This window comes from Quercus suber, unplaced genomic scaffold (assembly GCF_002906115.3).
Source record: "Quercus suber isolate HL8 unplaced genomic scaffold, Cork oak 2.0 scaffold_37, whole genome shotgun sequence".
Classification (NCBI taxonomy): domain Eukaryota; kingdom Viridiplantae; phylum Streptophyta; class Magnoliopsida; order Fagales; family Fagaceae; genus Quercus; species Quercus suber.
The window spans coordinates 1,188,065-1,203,715 of record NW_027069502.1 but is presented as its reverse complement, the minus strand read 5'-3'; the positions used below and the strand labels follow the sequence as shown (position 1 = coordinate 1,203,715).

The 15,651-nt window shown below is 35.5% G+C and overlaps 1 protein-coding gene across 1 annotated transcript; it reads left to right on the top strand.

Annotated features, from left to right (window-relative positions):
- Window positions 1–10,515: 10,515 nt before the first annotated feature.
- LOC111999552 (heterogeneous nuclear ribonucleoprotein 1) lies at window positions 10,516–14,518 on the top strand. The gene is made up of 2 exons (XM_024031685.2): window positions 10,516–10,945; window positions 12,967–14,518. The coding sequence occupies exons 1-2, from the start codon at window positions 10,724–10,726 to the stop codon at window positions 14,155–14,157; spliced, it is 1,413 nt and encodes a 470-aa protein (XP_023887453.1). The 5' UTR covers window positions 10,516–10,723; the 3' UTR covers window positions 14,158–14,518.
- The last annotated feature ends 1,133 nt before the right edge of the window (window positions 14,519–15,651 follow it).

Below are 15,651 nucleotides of genomic sequence, written 5' to 3'. Positions count from 1 at the left end.
ATCATCTGCAGAAGCGGAATATCGAGCCATGGCAGTGACAGTGTGTGAGATGACTTGGATATTGGCTCTTTTAAAGGATTTAGAAGTGTGTCATCCAAAGCCTGCAATGATGTTTTGTGATAACCAAGCAGCTATATATATTGGTGAGAATCCCGTCTTTCATGAGAGGACCAAGCATATAGAGATAGATTGTCACTTGGTCAGGGACAAAGTTGAAGATAAAGTCATAAGATTGTTCTTCACTCCTACTCACTCACAGCTAGCTGATCTGCTTACTAAAGCCCTCAGTGGTCACCAATTGAAAGTTTTACTTGCCAAGATGAACATTGTGAACATTCACAGTCCAGATTGTCATCTTGAGGGGGCGTATCAAGATAATGATTCAGAACAGAAAGCAAGGAAACAGCAGAAGAAACAGAAGCAAGAAGTGCAGTGATGCAAACACAAGTTGCACAAGTTGAACACAGCAGAAGAAACAGAAGTAAGAAGTGCAGTGATGCAAACACAAGTTGCACAAGTTGAACGACAGCATAGCTTTGTAGTTTTTAGTTATACATTGTAAACGCTTGTAGTTTAGTGTTATATTTTAAGTAAGAGCACTTCACACGTGACTTAACTAACCAAACACGTGCTGTAACCGTTTCCACTCTTTCTGGGAATTTCTGTTTGCTCTGTTTTATGTATTTAACCAGATCATGTACAGATACATTTTATTTCAATACAATTCAGATATTTTCTTCATTCCAAATATTCTCTCTAGCTTGATTTTCCTTTCTTCTTCTTCCAAAGCTCTCAGTGCTTTCTTATACACCATAAAAATATTGTGTGAAAAGTGAAAACAATTCCCTCCAAGAATACCCTTATGACAAAAATTCAGTTCCTATCATTAAAAAAAAAAAAAAAAACTCAGGTGATAGATAATAGGGTTAAAGTTTACGGAAAGAAATGGTTTCAAGATTTTCATTGTACTTGTTAAAATCCGTTTATATTGTTCTGTTCTTGCTGACGCGACATGGAAATGAAATACGAAAAGATTTTACAACTTTTCAAGTTGTCATCATCACAAGGCAGAAGCGAAGCCTTAAGCCAACCCTCCTTTTTGGAATAGGTTAGGAAATCCCTAGCATTCTTTCTCTGTTCCCATAGATCAGTGACTCCATTTCAACTAGTCCTTAGAAGATTTTGCATGTAAGACAACATATATATATATATATATATTCATTGTCAAAATTGTGTTTTATTTTGGCGTTTAGTCCTTATGGTTGTATAGGAATAACTTGGATGTAAAAGATACCCAAAATCATTGATTTTGTCCCTTGAGAGCAACCGAGTTTAATTTAGTCCTTAATGGAGGCGCCCAAAATGCCAAAATACCTTATAATCATAATCAAATGGCAGAATTTTGCTGGGTTGTTGAAGTCAAATTAATATGATGGTACTTCCATGGATATTCCAGGGTTACTATAGTGAGAGGTGTGTTCTTATTAGCTTCTCTGGGTTGTTGAAGTCAAAGTTACTCTCAGCTCAGATTGGCTGAGAGTAATTCGCATGGATATCATTCATTTTAGAGTATTCACCGTCAACTTGTGCAATTTTTTTTTTTTTTTTTTTTTTTTTTTTTTAGCGTAAGAATCTATTTTTTTGAAAAAAAATTATTTTGTTACTCATTTTCAAAATACTTCACGTCGGATTATCTATTTCATACTATATTTTATTAAAATATCAATTTTCTTGATTTTTTTAATTGTTTTTTTTCTTAATATACAACAACCATTATTCACTCTTTTTCTTTAGCTTGGGGATACATTAAAAAAAAAAAAAACTGTATACAAAGTGAATAATGTCAGTTTAAATTTATACAGTTACTGTAATGCAAATTTACACATTTTTATCTCGACTGATGTGGGTGATTTTGGAGATTGAATGTGTAAATTAGATACATTTTTCTATTTTGCATTAATTGATGCAAATGCCTTTTTTTTTTTTTTTTTGATAAGAGATGCAAATGCTCTTAGATGTGGAGTTGAGAGCTTGATGCTCCATTATCCTATTTATGATATAGAATTATTAATATTATGGACCTGTTCCAACTTATTAGTTGCTTAGTACTATTAATACTTAGTGATTAGTGAATGTGGTTACTCTTTCACATTGATCATTAAGGCTCCGCTTGGGAGTTCATAAGGGAAGAGAATGGAATGGAAAAGAATAATCATAAGGGAATGGAAAAGAATGGAATGGAATAGAATGTATTTAAGTAAGGGAAAGAATGAAATGGAATGGAATTAAGTAACATTGATTGGATGTTTTAAATAAGGGAATGGAAAGAAATGAAAATGAATGGAATGTAAGTAATCTTATTTGGGAGTAGCATGAAGGGATGGAATAGAATCATTTTATGACAATATTACTATTAGACCCCTATTTTAAAATAAAGAGTTGAATATAAAGCGGTATTTTGGGAGTTTTAGTAAAAATTATTAAATTTAATTTCATTCCCTCCTATTCCTTCCAATTTCGGGGGAATGAAAATTTGAGATTTTAAGAGAATAGAGAAGAATAAGTATTCCCCCTACCCATTCCATTCCTCCCACTTAAACTCCCAAACAAGGGAATAGACTTTCTATTTCCTCCATTAAAACTCTCAAACAAGGGAATAAAAGAATATTCTAAAATGATTCTTTATATTCTATTCTATTCCCTCCTCTCAAGCGAGGCCTAAGAGCATTTACATTTGTGGTGCTAAAAATATAATTTTTAGAAACTCATAAAGCTTTTTATTTATTTATTTTAACATTTTATTTTATAATATACTAGACATCAAATGTTCTAGTTTTTTTTTTTTTTTTTTTTTTTTTTTTAACACTTCATTTAAATATTATTACTTTAGATTATGTCATTGTTAAATAGGTTCACTTTTGGCACAATTAGACTCGGATTCGTTATCCAATAAGAACCTAAGGGTAAAATAGGTACGAGAAGGTTGTTTTTTTTAGATCTAAGGAACAACAAGCTATCAGAATCTAACTCACTAAAATGGTGGTTGGATCGAAATCACTTTCTTAGTTTATTCTTTTCTCTTCTCAATTCATTTTTACCTTTTTGATTTCGCACTCTCGCTTAGCAACCAGTGATTTATCGATCTTTGATCTCCAAATGCCCGGACAAGCACCTATCAGCCATTCTGTCATTATATTCCACCGCTGACCTTGACAAAATTTTTTAATTCAAAACACTCCTAATTTGTGAGTTTTATTTATTTATTTATTATTATTATTATTATTTTTTAAAAACAAGGCATTCATTCGTTCAATAAAGAATCTTGGTACAAAGCCTCCACTGACGGTGGTGGTGAATCCTCTATCCAATAGACTACATCATCAATATTTTTTGCATACTTAGCTAAAGAATGCGCAACCATATTCCCCCTCTCTTAATACAACTTATTGAAGCCTGCTGCAACCCATTCAGATAAACACAAATATCATCATATATATGTCCAAGCCAGGAGTTATGACAAGACGAACCCGATATGGCTCTCATCACTATGCTGTTATCGCCTTCAACTACAAGCTCTGAAAATCCAGCTTCCATGGCAAAAACCACTGCCTGTCGACCTGCCAATGCTTCAGCCTCTTCGCTATTTCTCACATAGGGCCCCTTAGCTGACATCCCAACCATTACTTCCCTTGTACATTTCTGATTATAGCTCTAAAACTAGAACGCTGCTGCTCCATGAACATAGCTGCATCAAAATTTAGCTTATACATTTTTGGAGGTGGAGGTCGCCAATGGTGTTCGCCTGATGTGGTATTTGAAACAACCAGTTGCTCCTGCACCGTTCTATACTCTTCCATGTAATCAGCCGCTCTTCTATTCAGCTAGTAAGGATGCTTCATCTGTCTGCCATGCACCATTGAGTTCCTCTGGTTCCACACGGTCCAAGCTTGCACCACAAAGAACTCTATCCCAGCTGCGTCAAGTCTATGCAACAACACCTCAAAAAGTTGCACAAAATCATGAAAGTTAGTGGCACATTTCTACATCACGATGGAACTACGCGGCCACACATCTTGGGCTGTTGGACACTCCAAACGGCATGAAGCATAGTCTCTGGATCTCTTTGACAGCAAAGGCATAAATTCTCTCCAATTATATTTCTTTTTGCCAAGTTTACACGGGTTGGCAGTATCTCATGACAAGCACTCCAGTAAATACCTTCATTTTGTTAGGCACCCTTATTCTCCACAATTTCTTCCATGACTGCTGCCTAGCACCTATCGAACTTTCAGCCCATTCCCTCAACACGTTTCTTGCCACATGATACCCGGATCTAATTGTGTAAGCTCCTTCTTTATTATGCAGCCATACCACAGCATCAGCCACACGCCATGGCTTAAGGGGATTTTACATATAGCCTCTGCATCCTTTCTATTAAATATTGCCATGATGGCACCTTGCCTCCACCCATGTAAATCCGAATCAATAAGATCCGAAACCCTCCAATCCTCCTCACCCTCATGAACCGAATGTAGCACCCTATTTGATGGATAATTAGGAATCCATTTATCTACCAAAACTTTTATAGATTCACCATTCCCACACGCCTACAAGACCGCTCCTCAAAATTGGCATGGTAGCCATAATACTTCGCCATACATACGAACAATTTGGAGACACAACAGCATCCAAGAATTGACATCTCAGAAAGTATCTAGCTTTGAAACATTTGAAGAAGAGAGAATTTTGGTCCTGCATTAATCTCTAGCCTTGTTTAGCTAGCATAGCATAATTAAACAACCTCAAGTCTCGAAATCCCATCCCTTCTTCAGCCTTTAGTTGAGTTAGGTTACCCCAATTCTTCCAATGGATCTTTCTTTCATTTCCCACTTGTCCCACCAAAATTTAGCACACAAAGCATTTAGCTCCTCATACAGTTTAACCGGCAATAGGCAAACCCCATAATATATGTAGGAATTGCTTGTATAACTGTCTTGATTAATACTTCCTTGCCTGCTCTTGATAGCATCATACCTTCCACCCTTGTAATTTTTTTTCCAAACTCTATCCTTTAGATAGGAAAAAGTTTGATACTTTGCCTTCCCACCAGAGTAGGTAACCCCAAATACAATTCAAATCTATCCACCACCTTCACCCTTAACAATGACACAATCTCTGCTTTTTTCCCATCTTAAGTGTTACTGTTGAGATAGACCAAGGATTTCTCCATACTAATGCATTGGCCAGAAGCATTAGCATAGGTCTGTAAAACTTCATTAATCACCCCAACCTCTCACTAGTGGCTCTACAAAAAATTATTGAATTATCAGCAAACATTAGATTTGATATTCTAGGCGCCCTTTAACATATAGAAGCTCCCTTGATACGACCATCCAACTCTACTTTCTTCAATAAAGAAGTAAAACCTTCTGCACATAATAAGAACAGATATGGAGAAAGGGGATCCCCTTGCTGGATTCCTCTAGATGGCTGGATCTTGCCATATTCTTTCCATTTATGAGAATGGAAAAGGAAGAGTGGTTACACACCCCATCACCCACTGAATCCATTTGTCTGGAAACCCCAATTTAATCATTATGAGTTTGTTTGTACTTAATCTAATTATTATTCTTCCTCTTTTTGTTTATATATATATATATATATATTCTAACTTTTTCACAAAAGGAAATAAAATTCACATAAAAGAAACTATAGCAAGAAATTGCTAAAAAATTATTATATGAATTCACTATTTATAAACAAATTATTATGGATTTTTTATTTAATAAAAATTGTGTATATGTTTTAATTATTTCTTAAGATGTTATTGTCTTTTTTTTTTTTTTTTTTTTTTTTGTGTGGAAAATGATGNAATATTTTTATAAAAAAATTGTTTTGAACCCCTTATAATACAAATTTGTAGACCCTCACCTTCGAACTTGACCCTTTTTTTAAAAGCCTAGCTTAAACTCTGAAAAAAAAAAAAAAAATTGGTCTTTAATCTTAGAAATAAAAAGCCCAAAAATCAAATTTCGAAAAATCATAAAAAAAAAAGGGTCAAATGAATTTAAGAATTTGTTGTTGCGTAGCCTCCAAAGTCTCCCACTATCCTTCTTCACTCTCCAAATCCAAAGGAAAAGGTTGCCTCCACTTCATACACACAAAATCTACCACTGTGTAGCCCCATGATTTGTTGCCACCTCGACTGTCCCTAGCTAATCTCAATAATCTGCAGCTGCTGCCACTTAATCCCTGCTACGTAGCCCATGATCTGCCACCGCCTAGACAGTCCCTAATATGCTGTTGCTGCCACTTAATCACCACTTGATCTGGTTTTTTAGCATTCTCTTTCTCTTTTTCTTTCACTATGAAAGTTGTGTTTATAGTGTTTTGACTCTCTCTCTCTCTCTCTCTCTCTCTCTCTCTCTATGTTCTTATTATTGCTTTGTTTTTGCCTCTTTGTCCATGTGTCTTCTTCAAAGTTCCATCTCTCACTCACATGTCTTGCCATATATATGGCTGTGTGTGTGTGGGCCTGTGGGAGGGGGAAGGGGGTGGGGTTAATGGGTTATAGTGTTTTGATTGTTAATTGAGTTTTGAGTCATTGGCAATAGTTTTGTTTTCTATGTGTAGTAACTGTTACTATAAGTGTTTGTATTGTTTTGATATAAAGTTTTGAGTTATGAGTTTGTCTTTTGTACTTAGACTATTTGACTAAATTTGTGACTTGTGAGAGGTTATTGGCTATATGAGTGGGTCAATACATTAACACTAAAGGACAATAAAATATAAAACATTTAAAGAATTGTAAACTTATAAATTAAAGAATTGCAAAAAAAAAATCACTTAACAACAATAATTAATATGTTTATCGTATTAGAAAAATATGTCAAATGAACTTATAGTTTATTTTTTGTACTTTTGCTAGTACTATGGACAAATTTGTAATAAGGAAACCCCATAGGCCACAAAATTCATCTCCTACCCAAGATTCATCTCTTACTCAAGATTCATCTTCTAAGCATGGTCGTGTTGATGTGAACAATCTTCCTTCAAACCCTGGGCAATTAAAAAGAATTCATTTTATCATCCTAATGATCAAGATGAAATAAGAAGATATTATTTACAAAAAAACTTTGTCAACCTCATGAACACAATTTTCCTTAAACAAAAATTGGTGAACTTATGCTCCGATTTAATCCTAAATGATTTGAAGAGTATAGAAGTTGGTTGGAATATAGTATTGAAAAGGATGCTGCATATTTTTTATATTGTTATCTATTTAGACAAGATATTGTTGTGCAATCTAGAGGTGACAGTTTTACGACAAAGGGATTGAATTGTTGGAATAAGAAAGAAAAGCTAGACCTACATGTTAGAGGTGTTAATAGTGCCCATAACCAAGCTCTTAAGAATGGTGAAAATCTAATGAAGCAAAATCAACACATTTAAAGTGTTTTTGTTAAACAGTCAAATCAAGATAAGATTGAATATCAGACTCAGTTAAATGCAATAGTGGATTGCATAAGATTCCTTTTGCATTAGGGGTTAGCTTTTCGTGGTCGTGATAATCTGATAATTGAAGTGATAAAGGAAATTTCCTTGAGCTTTTACAATTTTTGGCAGATATAATAATGTTATTAATGAAGTGTTGTAGAAAACTCCAAAAAATAGCAATTTAACTCGTCCTGATATTCAAAAATACATTGTGAATGCAGCTACATATAAAACTACCAATGCCATTATTGAAGATCTTGACAGTGGGTTCTTTTCAATTTTAGTTGCTGAGTCTTGTGATATCTCAATAAAAGAACAATGGCTGTTGTTTTCCGTTATGTGGACAAAAAGGGAATTGTTACAGAGCGATTTTTTGGTATTGTACATGTAGCCTCCGCGTTGTCTCTAAAAGCTGCAATTAAATTTTTATTCTGTAAATATGCATTGAGTTTATCAAGACTACGTGGGAAAGGTTTGATGGGCCAATAACATGCAAGGTGAATTCAATGGTCTTAAAACTTTAATTCTGAAGGAGAATAAATCAGCATTTTTTGTCCATTGCTTTGCTCATCAACTTCAGTTGACTTTTGTAGTTGTTGCTAACAAGCATATTGATATTGCTAAATTTTTTAGCTTTGTTAGTAAAATAGTAACTATTGTTGGAGCCTCTTGTAAAAAACGAGAATTTTTTATGAAATGCACAACTTGCCAATTTACAGAAGCATTAAACTTGGGTGAACTTGAAAGTGGGCAAGATTTAAACCAAGAGACAAGTCTTAAACATGCTAGTGATAGACATTGGGGACCACATTATAGGACAACCCTCAACTTGATTTTGATATTCTCTTCCACAGTTGATGTACTTGAGATGATTCAAAAGGATATCATTCTCTAAGCACAAAGTTGAAGCTTGATCTATTTTAAGGTTAAGTCTATCTTTTGAATTTTCCTTTGCTTTACACTTGATGAAAAATATTTTGGGGATCACAATGAGTTGTCAATAGCATTGCAAAAGAAAAATCAAGATATTGTAAATGCTATGACACTTGTCAAAGTGTCTAAGCAATGATTGCAAATGATGAGAGACAATGAATGGGAAGCTCTATTGACTGAAGTATTCTCATTTTGTAGCAAGCATGATATTCCTATCTTGAACATGGATGGAATATTTGTAGTTGGTGTAAGGCCACGATGCAACGCCCCACAAATTACAAATTTACATCACTATCGTGTTGATCTATTCTTTGAAGTCATAGATTTGCAACTTCAAGAGCGTAACAATTGTTTTCTAGAGGCGACTACTGAGTTGCTACTAAGTATGGCTTGCTTGAATTCAAGTGATTCGTTTTTTTGCTCTTGATATAAAAAAATGGGATAATTACAGTAAACCCATCTGTGGTTAGGCTCGTTTTCACTTTGCCTACCCATGGTTCAAAACTTAACACTTTACCAACCTAAAGTAACTTCCGTTAAGGATCTGTTACCCACCTCTCCTTTTGCCGTTAGAAAAAAACATTTTTAGGGAAAAATAAACATAACAAAAATTAAAAAGCTAGGGTTTTGATTGCTTAAGAACTTCTAAAGGTTAATATTATGTTAACTTCATTGTGTACTTTATATACTACAACATGTGCACTTGAGGCTAATATTTGGTCGATGGCATTAGCATTTTCTTTGGGTGAAATTATTAGACTAGTGAACTTTTGTACAATAAACTTAAAATTTATATATTATTCAATTTTTATTTTTAAGTTTTATTAATTTCCTTTTTTCTTATTTGTATTGAATGAAAAAAATATGCTCAATTTTATTATTTATTTACTTATTATTTTTTGGAAAAATTATAATTTAAACCATTTAGGGAGTATAACAAATTAAACTTTAAAATTTCAAAGATAACAAATTAAACCTAGTTTTAAAAAGGTAAAAATTTAAACTCTACACTCATATCAAATCCTAAATACAGCATTGTTCCTCATGATTCATCAAGTAACTCGTAAATAAGCTTGACTTTATTTGACAAAAAATGAACCAATTATGAACATATAATCTAGTTTGGTAACAGAAATGCTATGTTTACAACAATTTCAGAACAAACCTTATGTGACAAGTTATTACTGATTGTTACCGGTAAACAAAAAAAATAAAATAAAAAATTTCAATGGTGAACAAGAATTAAAACTAGTGACAACTTGTCACATAAAATTTGTTGTGAAAACGGATAAACATAGCATCACTCGTTTGTAATGAATTCAAACTTCATTTTTTTCCAAATAAAATCAAAATTAATATTCGATTATGTGAAAACTAGATTTGTTCATAAAAAAGAAAAAGAAAAAGAAGAAAAAGAAAAAGTGAAAACTAGACTTGACAACCATTGATGATGCTTCTAAAGAAAACACGACTTCAACCTCTAATCCAACTAAATTATGTATACACCTGCTTTGAGAATGTTCCTTTGCACAAGTCGTTTGGCTTCATGCTCCTTATTGGAACTCATTTAGGTTGGCCATGCATGTTTAGTTTATAGAAGTTAAATGAATTGGTCTTTGAAGTCTATGGTCTGCTACTGCTACTTACACTATGGAGTTCATGGAGGTCAATACAATCAAGATTAGGCTGTGTTCTTTGGAAGGGGATTGCTGGATGTTGAAGGATATTAAGTTGATTTTGTGGACAATTTGTTAGTATACTTTTTTTTTTTATAGATATAATTATATTGTTCTAGCTCTTACTAGTGTTGTAATTTGCAAAAGAGAATGAAGAGACCATTGTCTGATTTTTTTTTTTCTTTCTCATTGTATATAGCATGATATTAAATGAATAAAATCTATTACCATTTTCTTTACAAAAAAAAAATCGACTCACTTGGATTCTTACAGCATCTAATGTCTCATAGTCAAAAGACTCAAGACAGTCCCCCACGAGGGCAACGCCAATAGGAACCAATCGCAACCGTCCAAAGTGATTACTTTTGGTTAGCACACACAAAAACTCACAAATTATTAACATTATTTTCTTTTCCCTCGTACGTATTAGACGACCATAAAAATCCCTTCTCTCTCTTCTTCTTCTTCTTCTTCTCTTTCTCTCTCGACGGCCACAAACCCTTTCTCCCCAAATCCCCCAACTCCCCAAAAACCCACTTTGGCAGAGAAGAGAAGAGAAGCAAAGGAAGCTTACAGAGAAGGAGGGGTTTATTTGTGGTATTGGGTGATTGTTGGAAATGGATTCAGATCAGGGGAAGTTATTCATAGGTGGGATTTCATGGGAGACCACTGAGGAAAAGCTGAAGGAGTACTTTGAGAACTATGGTGATGTGGTCCAGACTGTGGTCATGAAAGACAAGACCACTGGTAGACCCAGAGGATTTGGCTTTGTTGTCTTTGCAGATCCTTCCATTCTCGATAGGGTTCTTCAGGACAAGCACACCATTGACGCCAGAACGGTCTGACTCACACCTATAATGGGGTTTTCTTCTTTTTTATTTCCTGGGTTTTTGTTGTCCGGGGGTAATTGTAATGATTCGGCTTCTGGGTCTTTTTTGTATGTTTGTTTTCTTATTGGGTTATTGTGGTTCTGCTTCAATTTTTTTTTTTAATGCTTGTTTGTGTGGAAATTTTGAGTTTTTGGGTATTTTGGAAATCTTATGTTCTTGTTGCGAAATTGTGGTTCTGTTTAATTTATGCTGCCACTGATGTTTGTTCTTGGGATTTTGTTGTTTCTGAGTTTAATCGTGATGGGGTAATGTGGTTTCTCATTTTATTTTGTTCAATAATGTTGTTTTTGAACTCAAATTATTTTGGCGTTCATTCTTCATAATTGGTGTTTATGTTGCTCGAGTGTTTTTTTGGGGGAAATTATTTAGTGTATTTGTTACTGTTGGCGCTTCCATTGTTGTTCTAAGTTTAGTCTTGCCAAGAGTCTTGTAGCTCAATTGTCACTCCTCCAACTGTTGAATTATCAAAAAAAAGTTTAATCTGTAATGTTGTTTCTTAGTTTAGTTTTGTTCAGTAATGTTTTTTTTTGGTTTAATTAATTTTGGATGCTAATTCTTCATAGCTAGTGCTCATGTATACTTATATGTTTCGCATTTTGTGGCTTGCTATGTTTTGTGATGCTATCATAGATTTTAGAAGGTTTGATGTCATTGGTGGTTGGTCTTCTTTTTGATTGTTTCTTATCTTTGGTTGGGGTTAATGGTTGACCATTTCTTAATGACATTGTAAGTTTGTTATATCTTCTTTCAACTGAACTCTTGTTGTATATGAGATTTCAGTTTGTTTAGGTCTTCTGAATGTAGGTTTTTTTAATAATTTTGGAAGTATATATTTGTGGCTTAAGTGGAAGTAGTGTTCTTTTTGATGATCAAGTGATTTTACTTTGCACATCCATTTATGTATACTTCGTATTAAGCTTGTTTGGACATGTTCTGGAGAACTGAAGTGTATTGTTTCTGGAAAACAAAAGAAAAACATGGGAGAAATTTTTCTGAAATTTCTTCAAGTTTGTAATTTCTTTGTTAATGGAGTGAATTGGCCACTTGGGGTTATAGGGTATAAAGTATTTGTCGTTGATCTGTTTCAAGGAGTGACTTTGTGCCCTGATATGCTATTTGGAAACTTAAAACATAGGTTTCATTTTTACAGGATGTGCAAATGCCCTTGCTCATCAGCAAAAGTAACTATCTTGCGCTCCTAGTTAACTATTGCTGATAGATCCATGAATATTTTAGTTCTTATTCACCCTTGTTCCTGGCTTAATGTAGATCCTTGGATGTTTTGTGAATTGGTGATTGATGTATTTGGTTGTATTCGTTCTGTGTGTTGAACAGTGCCACCCTTAGTTATTATAATTCTTCCAACTTTTTACATGTCTGCATCTTTTGTGCGTCAAAGTCAATCTCATAGATTGTTTTAGTTTGAGTTGTAGTATCAGTCCTTTTACTATGGTAAACCATCACATTATCTTAATAATAGTGGTTTGTGCTTGCAGAATGGGATTTTCACATATAATGATCAAAGTTCATGGGTGTTGAGCTGAGTTATGAACATATCTTATCATTTTTAATGGTGATTTCATGTTTCTCTATATTTTAAAATAACAATAAAAAATAAAATTGCATATATCTATAATCAATAAAGAATGCATCTTAATGCATATCTGATAAAAGCAGGTTTCTGTAGCCATACCAGTATTATCTTTCTTCCTTGTGTGGGCTGTTTATGTCCTTTCTTACAACAATATAGTGGAAATAAGGATCCTTTTGGTTGCAATATGAGCCTCTTGTGTATTGTTTTCATTTTGTAGGTATCACATATGTGTGACTATCTGAATTGTTCCCAAGGTTTTGATACTCTTTGTTTTTACTTCTAGTGGCTCTTTTTCATGATTTGATGTTAACACTTGGCTCTACTATTTCTCTACTTAAGCATCACATCATAAATACTTGTTTTTATGTTTCATCAGGTTGAGGCTAAGAGGGCCTTATCAAGAGAGGAGCAGCAGACTTCTGCTAAAGCTGGAAATCCTAATTTTGCCAGGAACTCTGGGGGTGGCGGAGCTTTCAGAACCAAGAAGATATTTGTTGGAGGATTGCCGCCCACTTTAGGTGAAGAAGGATTCCGTCAGTATTTTGAGGCTTATGGCCATGTAACTGACGTAGTAGTGATGTATGACCAGAATACTGGACGCCCTCGTGGGTTTGGGTTTATTACCTTTGACACAGAGGAGGCTGTTGATAGGGTTTTGCACAAAAACTTTCATGATTTGAATGGTAAGCAAGTAGAGGTAAAGCGGGCTCTTCCTAAAGATGCCAATCCTGGTGGTGGTAACCGTGCTATGGGTGGTGGGGCAGGTGGTGGTGGTGCAGTTGGTAGTGGTTATCAGAGCTATGGGGTGTCTGGTGGCAATCCAAATTCATATGATGGTCGAATGGATTCAAGTAGGTACATGCAGCAACAGAGTACTGGAGGTGGTTTTCCTCCTTATGGTTCTTCTGGGTATAGTGCAGCTGGCTATGGGTATGCTCCTGCCAATAATGGCATTAGTTATGGTGGTTATGGTAGTTATGGTGGTGCCAATACTGGCTACGGTGGACCTGCTGGTGCGGCATATGGGAACCCCAATGTCCCTAATGCTGGTTATGGAAGTGGTCCACCAGGTGCTCCTAGAAGTTCATGGAGCACTCAATCTCCATCTGGATATGGTGCCATGGGTTATGGGAATACTACTCCTTGGGGTGCTCAAAGTGGCAGCACTGGTGCTGCTAGTGGTGGCCCAGGGTCTGCACCTGCGGGTCAGTCACCAAGTGGAGCCACTGGGTATGGGAATCAAGGTTATGGCTATGGTGGATATGGTGGAAGTGATGGGACTTATGGGAATCCTAGTGCGTACGGTGCAGTTGGGGGGCGTTCTGGGAGTGTCCCAAATAACAATGCTGGTGGTCAAGGTGGGGGTGATCTACAAGGGTCTGGTGGTGGCTACATGGGAAGTGGCTATGGTGAGGCAAATGGAAATTCTGGATATGGAAATGCAGCATGGAGATCCGAGCAATCACAAACTTCTGGAAATTATGGCACTCAGGTGAACGGTCCTCATGGTGGGCAAGTTGGCTATGGTGGGTATGGCAGTGCTCAGGCCCGAGCTCAACAACAGTAATTATGATGGCCACAAGTCCAACTGGATCTTCATCTTTGTTTCTTTACCGTGCGGGTTATATTTGTTTTCCATGCCAAGCAGCAGAGGGAGAGGCACATGTTGCATGTCAATTCGCTTTGGGACCGGTTGGATTGCTTGATTCCCAGTAGTTTGCAGTATCTAGTATCTATTTTGCTAGTCTATAATAAGTAGTAATTTTGAGGCGTACTAGATTCTCCTCATATTTAATATTTGCTTCTGAGTGTAGTCTTAAATTTGGCGTGCTTATAATTCTCTTCTAGCTTATCTGGAATTTCTACTACTTTGTCGTAGTGTTTAAGCTATGGTAGCTTCTATAACCTTATTCATGTTGGTTTGATTACATTTGGTTATTTTGTTGTTGGCATTTTATTAGTGTTCTAGTTTTGTTTTTTTATATAGTTTTTACCAAGAAGAGATGCTGTAGGAAATATAGTCAGTAGTTATGCCTGATTTGATGTGACCAAGTAGGAATACAGAGATGTAGTGAAGTTTATTTACTAATAGCAGTGGAGCTATGGCCACTTGGGTTGATCACTTCGTAATGGGTAGCGATAATCGTAGTGGTAGTTGACACTTTGACGATGGCATAATCATTTTCCTCCTGTATTTGCCCTTGTGTTGTACAGGAGTGATGCGCAAGGTCTAAAGTGGAGTGAAGTGTCCACTCATGGCTGAACACGAGCTTCATTGTGGGGGCAGGGGGGAGTGTTCAGCGTGGAATGGGATTTGAGGACATTGTTCAGTTGAAATTTCAGATTTACCTGGGACAGGTCATTCTCCAGCCTGGCCATGCCAACACTCAAATTTTGCAGATTCCAGGCATTTTCAAGTCATAGATTTCCTAATCTTCACTCGGTTGTGGTGGACTGTTGAAATTTGTAAGGTGAGCTACTTACAGTATGTTGACTTCAGGGGTTAGCTGTGTCTCACTTATAAATTCATTGTGATTTAATTGATTAGGCTGCCTTCTGATGATGTTTAGAGTATCGAGAACTTGTCCTTGTTAAAAACAATTGCCATAAAGTTTCAGAATGAATTAAAGGACTTCCAATAAATTCTGTGGGTAGTTGTTCTAATAATATAGGCTAAATCACTGCAAATATTCTTGTCAATTTTTTTATGCCGTATTCCAATACGGTAGAAAGGTGCCTGCTTTGTCCAACGGAACTTATTGATGCCCTTTTGTTCATCTTGTGCATATTGTTGGCCAGAAACATTGGTCATCATGTTTTTCTATCTTCTCAGTGTTGAGGGGGATGCCTTCTTTTGTGATTGGGCAGTTGGGTGAGCATTAGTTGAAATCAGGATATTCTTATATATTTTTTTGAGAATCAAAATCAGGATATTCTGATTATAAGTGTTGTCTTGTTTTGTCATATTGGCTGTTTATACAAATTGTGTGACAATGTGATAGGCACTGGATGTGGTAAATCCGCCCTTTGATTGTTGTCAGTGACGGCTGGAAAGCCAACT

What these genes read in the sequence shown, in the direction of transcription:
- LOC111999552 (XM_024031685.2), top strand. Translation starts at nt 10,724, where the DNA reads ATGGATTCAGATCAGGGGAAGTTATTCATAGGTGGGATTTCATGGGAG. An exon ending in ACACCATTGACGCCAGAACG is followed by an intron (nt 10,946 to 12,966) that starts GTCTGACTCACA and finishes ATGTTTCATCAG; the next exon opens with GTTGAGGCTAAGAGGGCCTT.